The 19,187-nt window shown below is 27.7% G+C and overlaps 1 protein-coding gene across 5 annotated transcripts in view; it reads right to left on the bottom strand.

Moving 5' to 3' along the window:
- The window catches only part of LOC107455361 (arginine kinase), a 70,837-nt gene that overhangs the window by 14,776 nt on the left and 36,874 nt on the right, over window positions 1-19,187 (bottom strand). For 4 of the 5 annotated variants that reach the window (XM_087163800.1, XM_087163802.1, XM_087163803.1 and 1 more), the window contains one exon: window positions 14,084-14,261. In XM_087163800.1, the coding sequence (XP_087019926.1) occupies window positions 14,084-14,261 (178 nt within the window). Of the gene's footprint in view, window positions 1-14,083; window positions 14,421-19,187 lie in introns of those variants that run through there. The other variant, XM_087163799.1, reaches the window with a different exon arrangement.

Genomic DNA, 19,187 nt, shown 5'->3' with positions numbered 1-19,187 from the left:
GCGTCAAAATGACCGTAAACCTAGTGTTAAAAATGTGAAAAGTGGTGATTGATAAATAGCAAAACCCTATCAAAATACATTTAAATTTGCATATGTTACCAGCATTGTTTTTTTTTTACAGAATGTAAGGATTCGATTTACGAACATTGTATGAGCTCGGTGCATGTGTCCGAAGGCGGCAATTAACCGATTCGGCGGAATTTAGGAGACGATGGATAATTGGCGAAACTAAAAATGCTTAGTAGAAAGAAGATTGAGATTTAGTGAAGTAAAAAAAAATAATTTTTTTTTGTTTTTTTTTTTGTTTATCACTATACAAAGTTTATGATCAACCGAGTTTTTACTCTCTATTATTTGAAAACAATTTTTTCACATTTTAGTAATCGTTTTAATACTACTTTAATGAATTATCACTATAAAATAATTACTATCTGAATTTATTCTGTATTTATACAGGGTCTTTTTATATTTCGCTGAAATCGATATTGCTATAGAATAATACTCATACTTTCAGATTTCTAAAATACTTGAATAAAATAAGAGTAAAATAGCATTTCAGAAAGTGCTATAACCCGCAATTTTTTCAGTTATTTCATTTTTTTTATTCCATTCAAAAATACGTGTTTTCTCTCTGAAAGCGAGTGAATCGTGCCAAAAATAAATCTTTTTTTCTCTCTCCAGAGATTCCACCTCTAGCTAGACATTTCAAAGAACAATCTTATTCTAAATATATATTCTTTAAAAATAAATAACTGCTGTTTTTTTATTGCTTCTAGAATTTGTTAAATAAATATTCCCTACTCAAGAAATATAAATAAGATAAGAAGAGATATCGGAGTCTATTTTGGTGGAGAATCGTTTCCTTGTTTCAGATATTTTTTAAAAATTATTTATAAGCTAAAATTATCGGGAGTAGTTCGACACTATTTAAATTTCAGTTATTTTTTTTCCGATGGATAATGCAATCGAGCATTGAATTGGAAAGAAGAATTGGAAATGTCCAATTTCTTCTTGAAATATCGTACTTTAGTTAAATTTAATGCTTTTTTACTATAATTAATTCTTATTGATTTATTGATATGTAATTATATGATTTCGGCTTTTCTTGCCCATGGCTGCTAAATTTTTGCCGTTTTGGGGTAAATTTCTTCTAGTGGAAGTTCCGTTAGTGACTTTCCATTTCTGCGGTTTTTAACGATCAGCTCTTTTGTTTTACATTTTCTAAATTAAAAAAATTGATTCTTGACTTTTTTTTAGTTTAGGTAACAAATTTTGAAAGAAATAAAAGCTTGCATTTTAATTGGGACCAACTACAGCAGAGAGAAAATCTCTAATAAAGAGAGCGAGTCGTTAAAATACCCTGGATTGTAAATTAGCATTCTGGTAGCAGAATTTATGAAGTGAATCTGCAGCGCTGTCTTCCAAAATTTGGTTTCGGCCTCAACGTAATCAGACATTAGCTTATTATTGTAAAAATTCAGTTTAATCTAATACTTGTAAGAAAATTAGGAAGTATAAGATTCTTGAAAATTATACATAAAAACTTTATGTTGTTTAAATTGAAATTTATTCAGTGATACTAAAAAATGGAATAAATCCCTAAACAGTTCAGCCAATAACTGCTAAAAAAAATTTTTAACGTTTATTTTTTGTTGTGTTCTTTTAATTCAGCTCTTTCCTTCGAAACAAGTTCAGAAATATTTTAGAAAAGAGTCTCAGTGATTTCCTTCCATTTGCTTTCTTTTTTAAATATAAAAAGAACACTTAGATTAAAAATAACTTGATATGTTGCAATTATGTTCAGCAGATGGGGCAACACAACATAAAAATGATTCAAAAGTTCATATAAAACACCACTTTAGTCCATCTGTTACGGAGGCCTCCCTGTCCGAGCGGTATCACCCGTCAAACGCACTGTTAAGCATGTAGGTGGCGGGTTCGAATCCCGCCATAACCCTGGATGTATTTTTTGTGACGTCCTTCTACTTGAAAAGGTTTATAAGCATTAATTGAGCACACAAGCCCGCAAATGTATGCAGTACCAATAAGTAAATAAATACTATCTGTTACGCGTTATGGCTTCTAAAATATTGGCCAAATTACCGAAATTCTTCAAGTTCATAAACATTCATACTACTGTATAAAATGTTTTGGAAAACGCGCAGTAGTTTGTAGCCCTGCTTTCTCCCCAGTATTTGAAGTTTTGGCGAAATATTTATTTTCAACGATAGTAAGGGCCGGGATAACCTGGTCGATAGGGCGCTGGGTCCATGTCCGAGAGTTCATTGGTTCGATCCGAGCCGGCCGAAGACTCCCCGTATAGTAAATGGTGACTGATGCACGTTAAATCTGTCGAGTCGCAAAGTCCTCCACATTCCCATAACAAATCAATACCTATGGGAGTACTGGATTGGAGACCGATCGTTCTCTGATCCAGGTCAAAATTACGATCTGTGGATGAATGAATGGATATATGAATGGGTCCGCTCTATAAACGGGTGTGACGTATGGGTGTGGCGGAAGTCGAACTCTTGGCCATAAATGGCGCCACTGGAAAACAAGAACAATCGTACCTCTTTGCCTAAACAGGCATAAGTCAACTACAACAAAACGAGTAATCTCAATTGTTCCACTTTCAGCAAAAGATTTAATACATTGGTGAATAATTAAAGACTACATTACTTAAAAATTGTTTCGTTAATTTTGCTTCATAGTTTAAGAAGCTCACTACGAATTGCAAAATCAGAAAAGGCAGTGATACGACATGCGTCTAAAATATAAAGAGGAAGAAGAAATTTAATAAATTTTTATTTACTTGATCATTCAGTCATACTACCATGATTTATATCGCAAATTTTTTATGTTTAAAGCGAAAATATTCGCATTTCATATGCGAGAAAAATTGCTAATTTTAACTTCTGCTGATAAAGTTTAAGTAGTGAATTTTAATCTGTGCTTTTATTTATTAAATCCAACTTTTTTGCAGGTTTAGGCGCACGTGGTATCCTATAATATGGCATTTAATCCAAATTTCTTAATTTATTCGTCTATTATCAGGACTTATTCATCATCATCATCAAAATATATCTGGGCGCCTGGGGCCGTTAGCGCCTTTTCCCCATTCATCTTGAATTGTGATCTTTAAGGTGGGTCTTTCTGGTAATTGGAATGCAATTGGAGCAAAAGAAAATTAAATATTTTGTATTTTAGTTAAAATTACGTCACTACAAAAATGAGCTGCCATCGGCCTGTGGTTTATGTCTTCTCTTAAGTTTTCAAAAGTAAAAAATTCATTGAATCCTGCTGTGTCACAATTTATGGTCTTTTCAGAAAATCTGAAATTTAGCTTTGCAATATGATGATCTAAAAAATCTATGTTGAGGTCGCGATGCATGTTTTTATTTCGGATAAACCATCTTGCTTCTGTTATTTTAGGACTCATTATTAATCCAAATTTAAATAATTATACGATATTTTTAAGATATTTTATGGTAGAAAGAATTATTTTGTTAATTAGATTATTTTGTAAATTAGATCCACTTAACCCGTTTTGCCCCGAATTTATATATTGAAATGACACAAAAAGTGGTTTTATGGAAAAAGTGGTACAATATATTATCGAAATTAATTGGTTTTTCTACTGTTAGAGCATTCAAAAAGTCTTTGATAGATCAAAAAGTACTTGCTCCTTATAATTCTAGATCTAATCAGAAATAACTAAATCATCGTATCTGAGAATGTTTTAATTCACCCAGAAAAATGAAAATACTGAAAAAAGATTTCCCATCACAATGAATGTCTTTGAAAAAAGGAACTGTCCTAAATATATGACGCTAAGGGTTACCCGGTTAATTTGCGCAATTCTTTACCATCTAGGTTTATATTAAATTTTGAAACATTCTGTAACTACCAATGTTTAATAGCAGTTACAATATAATGCAAACATTGCCCATTTAAACAATTTATAGTTCATGAATTAAATTTACATTCATATATATATATTAATTATAAATAAATAGCGGTAGTCAAAGCTTCCAAGTCAAAGTTTTCCACTCCCACATGTCAAAAATACAAAGCCTTATATGATACCTTTGTTGTTATCCTCTAGTGGTGAAATTTGTTAAGAATTTGCAAAAATGTCCCTTAATCCTCAAGTTTTACTTTTGCTACCACTTTATAAAAACTTTTTCAGAAAGCGGAGCATTTGGTATCCATACCTGACTGATTTTATGCATTTGCGATGAAATTTTATTTCTATGTTTAAAGTGGTAGTAAAATATAGGCTTTCTATATATTCCTTGCATTTATAAACTTAATTTATAACCGTTACACCGTTTAAAAAGTAAGTACAATTAGTCAAATATTTGCAACTTTTAGTTTGTAGTTGTTTACCGCTTTTTGAATTATTATGGCCCGTCCGGAGCAGTTGGCATCTCTGAAATTACAGCGTATGTTTCTGTCTAAAATTGTAATTTAAATTATATTTTAATACTACTGGGGAAAATCATCCTTGAAGGGATTAAAAGCTGGCAGGTATGGGTATACCAGAGATGCCAACTGCTCCGGACACGCCAAAATAATTAAAAAAAACGGTAAATAACTGCAAACTAAATTTTTCAAATAATTGACTATTTTTGCTCGCTTTTTAAAAGACATAGCATGACATAACTACTATAAAGTGGTGAATTATATAAAACTATGAATTATTTAGAAATAGTGGTGGATAAAAATCTACTAATTTAAATTTATTAAACCAAAAATCACAATTGATAAACTACCACTTTAATATATTTATTTGCTGTCCGGAGCAAGTTGGCATCTCTGGTATACCACAAACAATCCCTCGCTTATATATTTTATTGCGATTAATAATCGTGGTAGACATGAGTATTTTAATCTTTCGTAATACATGCTAGCAAAGAAATTACTTTAAAGGCAAATTTATTTCATTCTTGGTAAGGCTGCATGTAGAGAATTTTTTTCGCCTCGTCCAATCAAAAGAAATTTTTTTTAATTTTTGAAATTTTTTTCTCAAGTTTTAAAAAGGTTTTAACAAAGTTAGCATTTACCAATCTTTAAATTTGACTAAAAAACTCAATATATTGTAATCATCCATTATCTTTTATATGGTTGAAATATCTGCTGTTTCAAAAACAAAAAAATGAATTATTGAATCAGAATACCGATGAACGTACATAAATCTTACATTTTACAACTTGAATTCCAGGGAAGGGAAAAGATAAAAGTCAGGTCAATTAATATAATTCTTTTTGACTAAACTGTTAAGTTCTAGACTAATCTCATTTACCGCTGATAATTGAATTGGAAGAAACACGCTGTCATTTTGAAACAATGGGATAAATATATCTAATTAGATGAGTCGAAAGATTAATAATTAAGAGTTGTGTAATAGTTGACATCTCCGCAGTAGTAAGTAAAAATGATTAAGACATATGAATCGAACCAATTGGATTGAAGGTTGCAGTAGCCTCTACGTTATTTTTACTTTGTAAATCACAAACTATTTCAATATACATATTTCCGAACTATATTGCCCTTTTTTTAATATAAATTTGTGAAAAAAAGTATGATTTCAAAGAATTTTTTGCACATTTTCCAATATTGCATTCAAAAAATAGATTTTCTAGTGTTTAAAAGTACTTTTTAAAAGCATTTTTTAAAATTTTAAAGAGTTTTTTTCACCACTTCCCATAAATAATTAAGACTAATATACATAAGATACGCAATGTTCGATTTACGCTCTAAAAAATATTTCTAAACTTTCTTTTTCTAATTCCACTGTCCAAAATGATTTTCGCAATTTTAGTGAATTTAACCCTTTCGGAGGCCGTGGGAAGTATACTTCCCACCACTTTTAATATAGGTTTCCATTTGTTAATAACTTCAGCTTTCTTGAAGTGCGTTTGAATAAACTTGGTAACCATTTGTTAGTTTAAAAAAAAACGTATAAAAGTTATAAAATACATTATTATTTTTGAAGTTTATAGCATTTATAAAATTTATTTTATAAATAATGAAAAATAAAAGTCAATAAGTAATATATGGTCGTGTTAAATATATTTACCACCAAAAAAATTGCCTTTTTATAAACTAAATGGGGTTTTTTCTTTCTAATATCAACTATAATTCTTAAAACAATTTTAATTCAAAAAATACTTTAATTTAGCATTACTAGAAATAAATGGCCCGTTAAAGGGTTAAGCAAACAATTTTCTAAACAAGTAGAATTTTTTAAAAACCCTTTAATATAACTTAACTAATACAGTGTAACCTCGATTTTAAGTTGCTCGCTACCTGTGTCATTTTCCGTTAGTCCGTGAAAATTGCCTATATTAATAGATAATTATTATAGTTAATTAGAAATGCATAACTGCCAACTTTTAATCCCTTCCATTTTGATTTTTCCCAGTGGTATTAAAATGTAACTATAATTTCAATTTTAAACAAAAAAATATGTTGTAATTGAAAAAGCTTAAGCAGACAAATCGTTTTGATTGATTGATATGAGTGGAAGCGCGAAGCGCTTCTAACCGATTCATCTATACTGTTTTGGCATTTAGACTAGAGGTCATATACAGTTCAAAGTTCTAAGTTAGGGCAGACAAATCTCTCATACTCATATGTGTTGGTTATCTTAGCATCAGCCCCGCTAGGGGCTCCAACTAATTCATCTGAGTGGAAATAAATAATAAATCGCCGAAGCGCAACTGAATGGTGAAAGTTGGGGTTCAGTATCTTTTACTGAGAGAAAATTAAAATGAAGTAGTGAGATTGAACAAACAAGTTTGAGAGAGAGAGAAGAGGTTTTGTGGCAGATTGCCTCGCCTCCCTTCGAGGTATTACCCCGAGCTTCTCAGGTGCACAGTAGCCACATAGCCTCAGAGAAAAGGAGAAATACATAATAAATGCGCAAAATTATTTACAAGTATTTACAGATATTTACAAAATTAACGGGACAAAACTCCGTCGGATAGGAAAAAGGCGGTTGTCGGGCTATATTTTATGTTGTGGCAGACAGATGGTAGTAACACAAACTCATAGATATGTTTAATTTTTTTAAAAATAGTGGTGATCAAAATCATTTAAAAATTAAGTTTATAAAAGAAAAAAATAGTAAATATTTACTACCACCTTAAATATAAAAATAAAATTTTACGCCAAATGCGTAATAGTTGGCAGGTATGAAAATGTTAAATTATCTCGGATATTAAATAACTCTTTTGTTAATGAATCAGGTGTCTTTTTTAAACATGTTAAAGTATATTTTTATGTATTGGTAGAAAAATTCTTTTAATTCTAATTTATCATAATATTAATGCATAACTTTTGATAATACATTGACGCATAACCTTTTTTTAAACTGCGGAAATTCCGTAGTTGTTAAATGGTATGTATGCATTTACCACAGAGTGCCACCCAAAAGTCCTAAAGAATTGTAAAAGGGATTTAGTCGGTTCCAGAATCACAGTTAAAGTTACAAGATTTTCATGTTTTTAATTCTGAATTATGTTGAAATTCCATTTATTCAAATCCATTTATCAAAATTTCCACTTCAGTTCTCTACAAATGGAAAAGTCATTTCGCTCAAATTATGGGCTCGTTTGAATAGTTCACACCGAATTTTGAATAGTTCACACCGAATTCACGAGCTCAAAAAGGTCCATTTAAAATATTTAAGCAGTCGCAAACTACTCATCATAATTTTTCTAATTTCACTACCACTTCAAATTAGATAATATTCAACAAGAATCGATTAAATTTTTATTTATGAAATAAGTTTCCAAATCTTTTTGTGACCAAGAAAAATAATCCGTTTTTAAAAACAAGAAATATGCAGAGATGCCAACTTCCGATTTAAACATAGGGTAGGGAGTACCTAGCCTGAAAGGCCATCTGCTCCTTCACAAACTTCACTTTATTTACAAAAAGTGGGTACCTGGTCCGCGCAAAAGGCAGAAAAAAAAACAGTTTGAGTTTAGCAGTTTATGTCACAAACTTTATAAGTGAACTGCAAACTTCATAGGTCATAGAATTTTTTTTTTCTCAGTGGTAGTAATATTTTAATTTTAAACATTAATATTAAATTGTTTTACCTACCACTTCAAATTAATAATTTGAACTTATTATAAAAGATAAATTAGCAATGTTCGATCGGTAATCTTCGAATGCATAATTCCTAGTTTAATAAATTCGATTAGTAAGCATGGCTGAAAGCCTTTATATAGCAAGACGGAAAAGATGAAAAACCGGTGCGAAAGACATTTTATTATAGCATTTTTTCCGAGAAAAGTAAAATATCTGTAATTATCAAGATTTCAACATAGATATAAATCTGCATCTTTTCCAAGATAAAATAGATGTTGTTGAACAGTTTAAAAAAAGAATAAGTTAACTCCTCCCAAAAATTAGCAATAACTGAAATGGTTTTACTACCAGCCTTTTCACTTTTCCGTCTCGCTTTCACCCCTGTTTGTAAGTTTCTTTCTTACCCCTACTTCTGAATAATACAAAGACTTATATGATACCCGACTGTATTACAGTTAAGCCATGTTCAACCCTTCAAAAAATTAGCAAAATTACCCAAAAATCTGCAAATTTTGGTTTGTAGATCTCTATCTTTTTTTTAATAAAAAAAAATTGTGAAATCCAGAACAGTTGGCATCTCTGAATATATTTTAAAGAATAAATTTTGAAACTACATGAACATTTTTGACGGACCTTTGGGAGTTCCGCCAATTATCGAAAATCGGTACTAGCTTTCTGGACGATCCAAAACAAGTATTGAGATATCAAATTTAAAACACTAAAAATCATACATTAAAACATCATTTCCTTTACTACTAGAAATATCTTTCCCACAATGCCCAGCAAGTTAGCAGGAGTTTTTCGTGAACTGAAACAATTTAAAATTTTATATCAATGACAATGTTTCGCTACCACTTTATGCATTGTGGAGAGATGAGTTGGACGTCGATTACAGTAATCGATTACAATTGTAATTGATTGCAGATAATTACTGCAATGTAATCAATTACTTGTTAACGATTACAGGTAACTGCATTTACAAGCAATCATAATTTTTGATTACATTAGAGAAGGGAAAATGTAATCGACTACATTTCTCAATTACTTTTTATCATGATTACAAATTTTGATTATAACTGTAATCATTATTACAATACTCAGTTACAGTAATCAAAATTATAAAAAGTTGCAATCACGATTACAAGTAAATGATTACTGTAATTGATTGTTGTAACCACGATTACAGCTTTAATCAAAATTATGTTATCTTGTAATCATTGATTACAGTAAATGATTACTGTAATCGATTACATTTTTGCCCAACTCTGGTGGAGAGTTAAGACTTATGAGTTAACATTTATGATCGGGAATTTTTTTTAAAGTGAAGGAAAAAAATTCGATAGTATCATGTTGTACCTTAAACCAGTTATCCTCAATTGAAATTTTTGTCTAAAGGGTGCGACAGAGTTTATCCACAAAATATATAATATTGGCCATCAAAAATCAACACTTCGAAATTTAAAATTTGTGTTTTAATAACTCGCTATTACATTAACTTGTGATAAATAGTTGCTATATAGTAATATCACAACATATATATTTTAAATAAAGTAGTGCTTGTTTTAATTTGAATAACATTTTTAAGTACTTAGACTGCTAAAGATCAATAGAAAAAAATACAATGCATTTCTCTCAAAATTTATAAGTTATTTTATCAATTACATTTTGCATAAAATAAGAAAAACAAGGCCCTAATTATTTCAAAAATACTCAAAAAGCTATAAGATAATCATGAAACTTTTTATCAAAAACCTTATTAAACGAAATTTATATGAGTAATCCTTTAATATAGTCTTTCAAAAGATATCACCATGAATTAAATTATGATGAACATTTTGATTTATTTTATTAATTTAGCTTTCTGAAACGCTATTTTTTACTTAGAATAAGATATATGCTTCATTGTTCTTAGCTGATCCTATTGTAATAATTCGTAGTCGGTTACATCTTTCGAAGAATATATTCTTTAGTGGAAATAATGGTTGAAATTGAAGGCCACCAATTGTTCCTTTTATTAGGAAATACTTCAACAGTCAGTTGCTTAAATCTAGAGCCGGCTATTGTTTAGTTTACACAATACTCTATAAGGCAGCAATTTTATTTTAACACAGTTTTCTTCAATAATCTACATTTCAATTTAACTTAAAAAATCATTATCATTATTTTTACACAACTTACCATTAGCTAATTTCTATTTGTTTTGGAAATTTATAATCATTATTTTGATATAGATTTCTAAAATACACGTATCTATTAATTTGCACAATTCTTTACCATCTAGGTTTAAATTAAATTTTGAAACATTCTGTAACTAGTAATGTTTAATAGCAGTTACAATATACAATATAATGTAAATAAAGCATACAATTATAATATATAAATATAATTAAATTTATATTTATATATATATATTAATTATAAATAAATAGTGGTAGTCAAAACTTATTCACTTTTAGTATTCTTTCAGTACTACTATTAGACAACAGTTTTTTGTTGCAAGAATCACCGGGGAAATTTTTTTCCCCTTTTCATGAAAGATCTGAGATAGTTCTGTTTCTCTGATTTCAAATCTGCAATTTATTTTCTTCGACAAGCTACAGTTCTCATACAATTTAGAAGTATATTCAAAACCTGAATTGTTTAAAATTGTTACTTTACTGTTCTGCTACTTAGGAAGTGGTTGGAATAAGACGATAATCTAGAGAGAGGTAAAGTATATGAAGAGAGAGTCAAGCATAGAAGTAAAACGTCCCTACTTCTCTGCTACTTAGGGAGTAGTAGGAATAAGGCGATAATTCACTTCTGCTTATAATGTGATGCGTTAAAGTTATATGTTTTTTTTTGATCTTAAGTGTTATTTTTAAAGAAGTAGAAAAGTATATATGAATATATATATATATATAAGTTCAAAATGAAGTTAAAACAAAGGGAAATTACAGACGTATGAAAAAAGAGGAAAAAAGAAAAATAATAACAAAAATAACAAAAAACTGGAGAAAGAAACATTAATAAAAAAAAATCCGAAAAAAAAAAGGAAATTTTTTTTTAAAAAATATGGAAAATAAGAGATATAATCTTTTCATCAGCCCACACGATTATATCCGCAAAAAAGAGTGCTTTCTAATATTGTATCAATATAGCCAAAGCAAAATATATCAATATATTGTTATATAACTTATTGTTTTTCTTAATTTTATTTATTTTGCTATATATATATATATATATATATATATATATATATATATATATATATATATATATATATATATATATATATATATATATATATATATATATATATATATATATATATACGGTACAAAGCTAATTTCAGATTTGAAATCCCCTCTCCCGAATGAGGTAAGACGAGTACTTGTATAAATGCAACAAGAAATTTGTTCCCCAGTTTAATCTATTAAAGTTATTTTATCAATTCAAACTCATATGAGAACGTACATTTGTTCAGAATTTACGAACAAATAAATGAGATTAATCTTTAAATCCATCCTTTTCTAAAAGAGTTTATGAATTATGTTAAAAATAAATTTCAATAAATGATTAATAAATTATTCTACCAAATATTCATTTATTAATTATTTAAAATTAACTCATTTAAAAACTGTTATATACTGTTGTGTTGCTTCCTATAGAAATTCTGTTTTTTATGTATCAAATTATGAACTTATTCATGCAAATAATATTGAAAGTTATATTAATTTCATTAGTATAATTACCTAATTAATGAGAGAAATCAGACGATTTTCCTAAAAAATGTGTTTTCCAACAAATATAACAGTTTATACAATTTAATTATGAATCAAATACTTGCTCAATAAATTAATATTTATAACTGCTATGCAGGAAATTAACATTGAAAGTAATATTTCGTTATTTTAATTACTCAATTAATGAGAGAAATTCAACGATTCTCTTAAAAAATGCGTTTTCCAGCAAATGTACCAGTTTAAACAATTTAATTATGAATCAAATACTTGCTCAATAAATTAATATTTATAACTGCTATGCAGGAAATTAACATTGAAAGTAATATTTCGTGATTATAATTACTTAATTAATGAGAGAAGTGCAACGAGTTTCTTAAAAAGTGTGTTTTAAAACAAATGTAACAGCTTATACAATTTAATTATGAATCAAAATACTTGCTCAATAAATTAATATTTATAACTGCTATGCAGGAAATTAACATTGGAAGTAATATTTCGTCATTATAATTACTTAATTAATGAGAGAAATGCAACGATTTTCTTAAAATATACGTTTTCCAACAAATGTAACAGTTTATACAATTTAATTATTAATCAAATACTTGCTCAATAAATTAATATTTATAACTGCTATGCAGGAAATTAACATTGAAAGTAATATTTCGTGATTATAATTGGTGAGAGAAATGCAACGATTTTCTTAAAAAATGTTATTTTCAACAAATGCAAAAGTTTACGCAATTCATTTATAAAGCAAATAACTATAAAATTAATGCATATAACTAATATGCATGAACTAGTTTAAATAGCTTAATTTGTACATATTACTCCATTAAAATGATTTAAATACTAATTTTTTCAAACTTTCAAATTTTTGTAATTATTCCTTTTAGGAATTAATATTTAAAATTTTATCAAATATAGGTATTTTAGTAAGTTGGGTTGAAGAAAAATAAGTATAGAATAAATTTAAAATCTAATCACGGAAATAATAACCAATACCAATTATTAATTTCTATTTTGAGTCCTGTAAAGCGTTTTGTTACAAGAAAAGCTAATATTTACTGCTAGCTTCTTTATATTAAAAATTAGTATATGTAAATGAAAAATTTCAATTTTTCAAAATAATTATTAAAATTTAGTTAATATTCAAAAAACTTTTATATTTTTGGAAAGTCGCAATTTGTTATCAGCTAAGTATTATATTTATCTAATTATTATATTTAGTTAAGATTAAAAAAAAAAACTTTTATATTTTCAAGAAGTCGAAACTATGTAAAAGTATCAGCCAAGTTTTGTATAAAATATAATTATGTATAAAATATATTTTGTATATCAAATATAATTAAATCAACCTTGAAAGATTGATTTAATTATATTTGAATTAAAACAGCGAATAAAAATAGTTGCTCTTAAATTAATTTCATTACTCATCACATCAGTAAGTGAATTTTATTACTCATATCAATATACGTCGAATTTAAATAAATTAACTTAATGCACCAAATTTTAATAAATTAACTAGATTTTCCTTATCCGCCAATCTTTTGAAATCTTACTTATCAGAGACAAAATATCTTATCAGTGCAAGAAATATTTTAAAAATTATAAATAAATTTTATAAAAAACAATTTCCAAATAAATAAAAATTTTATAATAGAATAATATTATAAAGCAGTTCTACTATATATTTCTATAAATTTTATAACAGGCCCCTAAAACATAACTTAACTCATTTTTTATCAATAATTTCTCGAATTAAAAACTCTGTTCATTTATTTAAAAGTATACGCGTAGCCAATTTATAAATACGCATAAAAAATCTAATGATAATGTTTCTTTTTTTTTTTTATACATATTATCATTTTTTAATTAAAAATTTCATCAAGCAATGGTAAAATCCATTTTTTACCTAACGAAAAAAAGATTTAAAAATTTTTTTTATCAATTACTTTTCCGAATTAAAAAATCCGTTTTATAAGTAAAATTTTGATTTTTTTATACGCAAATTTGATTAATAAGCATGTTCAGTAATAATAATAATTAATAGAATAATTCCACTCCTGATTCAAATAATTCTAATAAAGCCAACATTTTTACCTCAAGGACGAAGAGGTTACTGAAGAAAAAATGAACTACTGCACAAATATGGTGAAATTAACTACATGTAAATAAAGTGTGTATTTTGAGAGTTAATTACAACTCTAAACTCATTATCAATTCAACATAAAGAAAAAGTAAAATTCGCTTACCGGATTGGATGCAATCTAAAAGTGTGGCACCAAGTGCTGTTTTCTTATCTTTGCAGGCATCAAAAACTTCTTTAGTAAGGTATTTCTTCAGCAAAGACTTGCAGTCGGTAGCGGCCTGAAGCTTCTGAAAGCCGGCTTCCAATTTATCTTTAGTGGCTTGATCAACCATGGCTCCTGACTTAGAAATAAAATACACGAATGAGAAAAGTAACCGAGCTTGCAAGAGCTTCTTCACCAAAGGCAAAGTAGGAATCATTTGGGTTTTATTTATAGAATTTATGGCGAGGGCTTATGGGTAAATTTTCCCAATCAAGTTCGTCACCTGATGTCTTGGAACAATGTGAGAGTATTTTTTTGTTGTTTACTTTATGGTTTAGGCGTCTTTGTCTTAACAACTTAAGTTTTAATTCAAATATGCATGGCAGCTTAATGTGCTTATACTATAGATATAATTTTATCATCAATAATTATAGAATGTTTCAGAATTTGATTTGAAAATTATAAGACATCGTATAATAGAATATTTAAGTAATATTTTGTTTATTTACAAATATAAGAAAAGGAGTTCGAAAAATTTATTTTCCTACATAGTTTTTTAAATTCTTTTTTTAATGTTTTTTTCTGATTTACTTCACGGCGAGAAATTAACAGCAAACTTACTTAAAAGAACGATAATTTTAGTAATTTTTGATCTATTTTGTTAAAAATTTTAAAAATTCCTTGCAACCTTAATATGGTGCCACGTTTAACCTAACCAAATTACACCTTCTTAAACTTAATAATATAATTCATACTCGAAATTCGATTCAATTTTACACCTTATTGAGGTTGATATAAATTTGCTCTGTATTATGGTTCAAGTTACCATTATTATGGTTCAACGTTGGACTGATTTTTCTGAGTGTGTCAATTTTATAATAATTTTAATATTATTTTAAAATAATTAAAACTTTTAACGATGGGGAAACTTTTTTAACGTAAAAGAAAGATAAAAACCAATGAAGTTGACATGAAATCTATGAATAAAGCAATTTCGCATTCTCATTCGTGTTTAATGTTACGCTATAACGCAAAAATTGCTTAAAATATTAATTATAATAACTCTTGAATTAATTAATAAATAATAGCTTAGATTCAAGTAATGCTGAGGATCTTAAGGTATTTGTAGTTGATTTCTTTATGTCGTTTTTTTAAAAATAAGATTAAACATTTCACAAAAGAGCTTTCATTTTTTATTTACAAGTAATCAGAAGGATTTGGGGTACAATAATAAAAATGTATTGCGAGGATAATATAGTTATTAGCTACAGATTTTTTAAAAATCAATTACGACTTTTTTTACATCAGACTGCTCCTTATCATTTTCAGATAAGAATTTTACTAGTTTCCATGATTTTCATTTGATTACAACACAATACACAGATACATCTTATTGCTTACAAGTAAATTGTAGTTTTATTCGTCAAAAAGTCCCGCTTGAACAATTTTAAAATATGTCTTATTATACTGTCACAAAGCCTTCAACTAAAGTATCTTATGACTTTTTTTGACAGCTTATTAATAGCTGTTTTAAATTGAGTTATTGAGATTAAGAAAAGTATTATGATAATTTGTAAACATAAAATATAAACTTCGAAATAAAATACTTTTTTTTAATAAAAAAAACATACTTTGTTAAAAGTTTTCGGTCATTTTTCTGAAGATTACTTTTTTCATGTAATGGCATTAGATGACATTTTGTATAGACATGTGTGCTTTTCCAATCATGATTTGTAAAGATATCTATAATATCTTCAATCTGATATAGAACTTCATATTAGATTTAGAGTCTGTTTGTTAAACAATGGACGCAATAAAAATGCAATTCAAAAACCAGAAAGAAGTGTGGGCATTTCTTTCTTTTTCAATGCTTATTGTGTTATTCAGAAAAAAAATTACGGTAGAAAAAAAATCTTTTGTACTTTCAAAATGAAAGACAGTTTTTATTTTTTAAAAAAAGCGAGATAAATTGAAATGGGCTTCTGGTTGTGCAGATATAAATCACGGTTCAATTCTTTACGCCTCAATGTTTTGTTTGAAATTAAAATTGATTTTAATAGACTATAAAATGTTCTGAATTGCACAGGCAAAAATTTATATTATGGGAAGATCTATTTTTCTTTTTCTTCATTCAAATTTTAGTACTAAATTATCTTCTATATGCATGAATAGTTTTCGATTTGCATAAATATAGTATTAGGGTAGTTTTTATTTTCAGGAAAGAAAGAATGGTCACGTAAGCGCGTCATTTTCTATTTATTAAACCAGGATAATTCTATCTATCTATCTATCTATCTATCTATCTATCTATCTATATATATATATATATATATATATATATATATATATATATATATATATATATATATATATATATATATATATATATATATATATATATATATATTAGTGCATTCTCAAAGCTGAAGTAGATCATCATTGAATAATTTAAGATGAGGAACATTTGTTAGAATAACTAAAATTGCAAAAAGTGCTGACTATTAAAATTGAAAATTTTATTAAAAAAAATCAAATATATCAACTTTTAAAACCACTTTTTTTCAGTTTATTTCAAGAATTTAAAGCAAAAAAATGTTTTTATATGAATAATATGAAATGTAAGTCGTAATGGTAGATACGATTGAATAATTAAAGAGATAAAAGAGGTTCTTTTCTGTGCTCTTTAACAATAGTCCCAATTTTTTTTGGCTTTGGAATAATCGATCAACCTATTTATAACTAACGGAATTTATAAATAAACATATTAACCAAAGGAAGCATATTAATTATTTTGTAAATATTTCATGTGAATGAAATTTTCATTGTCTTATCAATAATACTTTTTAATTGAGTTTTTAATTTTCAGTTAAAATCGCAGGGCTAGAGCGTTGTTTTGCGCTGATCACAAATTCTGAATTATAATTTTTTGTTAAAATGGAAAAAAAGCTTTTTTAAGCGTTGAAAATGTTTGTTAAATTTAAATTTTTGAATTGAAGAGGACCATATGAAATACTAATACATCTTGTTTAAAAAAAAATATAATTTTTAAATTTTGTTATTTTTTCACTAGCATTTTTCTTTACCAATTTCTTAAAAACATACGAAATATTAAACAAACAATGGATTATTGATTGGATATAAATATAATTACAGGTTTCAAAACTCAATAAATGTAATATATTCAATAAATATAATTACTTGTTCAATATCATTATTAGTTTTTTTAAAAAAAAAAGCCCTAATTCCCTGAACCCTGCTGTTCCACTGAAATAACGTCGGGAACAGCTGCTCTCTATGTGACGACGAATTCGTCGTAATCAAATAACGTAGTTATTTTTAAAATATGATAAAACTCCCCTTTTGTCATGTTTATGAAGTGTTTATTTTTTTACCTTTTTCTAAGTGTAGCAACAACTATTGTATTTCTTTACTTCTTTAATAACTAAAAAAACGTAATTTAGAAATTTACCCATATAATAATGTAATAATGATCTCAATCCATTGATTTATTTTCTGTTTCCAAATAAAAAGTAGCAAATAAAAGAATATTACAGAGCTTTTCCATGTTTAGAAGCAAATTTATATAAGGCTTTAATTTTTTTCTTCTTTGCCTAGCAATTCAGCAAATGGTTGTAATGGTTGTTGTAATGGCTTTGTTGAGCAATACAGCAAATGGTTGTAATGGTTGTTGTAATGGCTTTGCTAAGCAGTACAGCAAATGGTCTATTAACCTGTTTTATCCCGACTTTATACATAGTGATACCAAAAGTGGCTTTGAGAAAAAAGAGGTGTAATATGTTATATAAATTAGTTGGCTATTTCTTACTGTTAGCCACCTTTTCACTCAAAATGTCCCCCAATAGTTTAAAAAGTTAATTTCAAAACGTCCATGCTTTTCATAATTTGAGATCTAGTACGCATAGCTAAATCTTTCATAAATTACTGACTTCTAATTCATTCTGACTAATGATAGTAGTCGAAAAAAATGTCCTACCACAGAGAATGCTTTTGAAAAACGAAACTTTAATAAAAATAGGACGATGGCCGCAAACCGGTTAAGTTAGTTGACACTAGTTACACATCTTGTTTAATCCATTACCAAGATAGTTCAATGCTTAAACCTCGAATTAAGATATCTATTAGTTAACAATATAAAAAGAAAAATCTTATGCAATGGTAAAAAAAAATTATGTTCCTAACGCTTGCTTTAAAATTGAGAAGATAGAAAACTTTAAGAAAGAATAAAATAAATTGCTAGATTTTTTTAAAATTTAAAATAACAAAAATTTTTACATTACAGCACAATTTTTATTTAATTTGCTTTCAAAATTTGTATAAAGTTACGAATTAAAGTTTAGCAAGCGTTGACGAAACAACGCAAATATTTTTTTTCTCCAATGCCCACCTTTTAGAATGACCCACCTGGGCATCATACAGGCATCTGAAGGGCAGATTTGTTGGCCACTCTTTCAGGGGCACCTTATTAGGTGGGCCAACGTTGCTCCCACAGTAAGGACAGATAGTACTGAGAAGGAAAGAACATCCATGCCTTGCCCGGGATTCGAGTCCTTAACCTTTCTGATACAAGGGCAGTTCCCTAACCCCTACTCAGGCAGCACCTTCTACATCAAGAAGCCTCCGCACGGTCTTTTATAAGTAGTCCGCGCAGACTGTTTTAAAAGTGAACCAGTTGTGCGCATGAACCCAAAACCTTTTATAAAAGTAATTGAGAGAAATTTATCTTATATATTTGATAATTGAATCTGTAGTGATTGACAAGTGAATAAGGCAGACCAATAATATTCATAAATAAAAAAAATTTTTAGTCATATATTTGGTACCACTTTCTTATTTTAACTATATTCTGTATTAAATGACTCGTTCGATAAGTGGATATCCTTCATAGTGGTCTGATCGGACTACCTATAAAAAACCGTGTGGAGGCTTTCAGTTATAGGAGGCGTTGACGCAAATATTTACAAACGAATTTTTTCTTAGTGTTGTTAAAATAATTACTTCTTCAAACAGTTGCAGTTAACAGCTATGTATTAGTAGAAACAGATAT

The sequence above is a fragment of the Parasteatoda tepidariorum genome, chromosome 5 (genome assembly GCF_982258835.1).
Source record: "Parasteatoda tepidariorum strain Cologne lab strain chromosome 5, Ptep-v5.0, whole genome shotgun sequence".
Lineage (NCBI taxonomy): Eukaryota > Metazoa > Arthropoda > Arachnida > Araneae > Theridiidae > Parasteatoda > Parasteatoda tepidariorum.
This window is presented reverse-complemented; position numbering and strand designations above follow the sequence as displayed.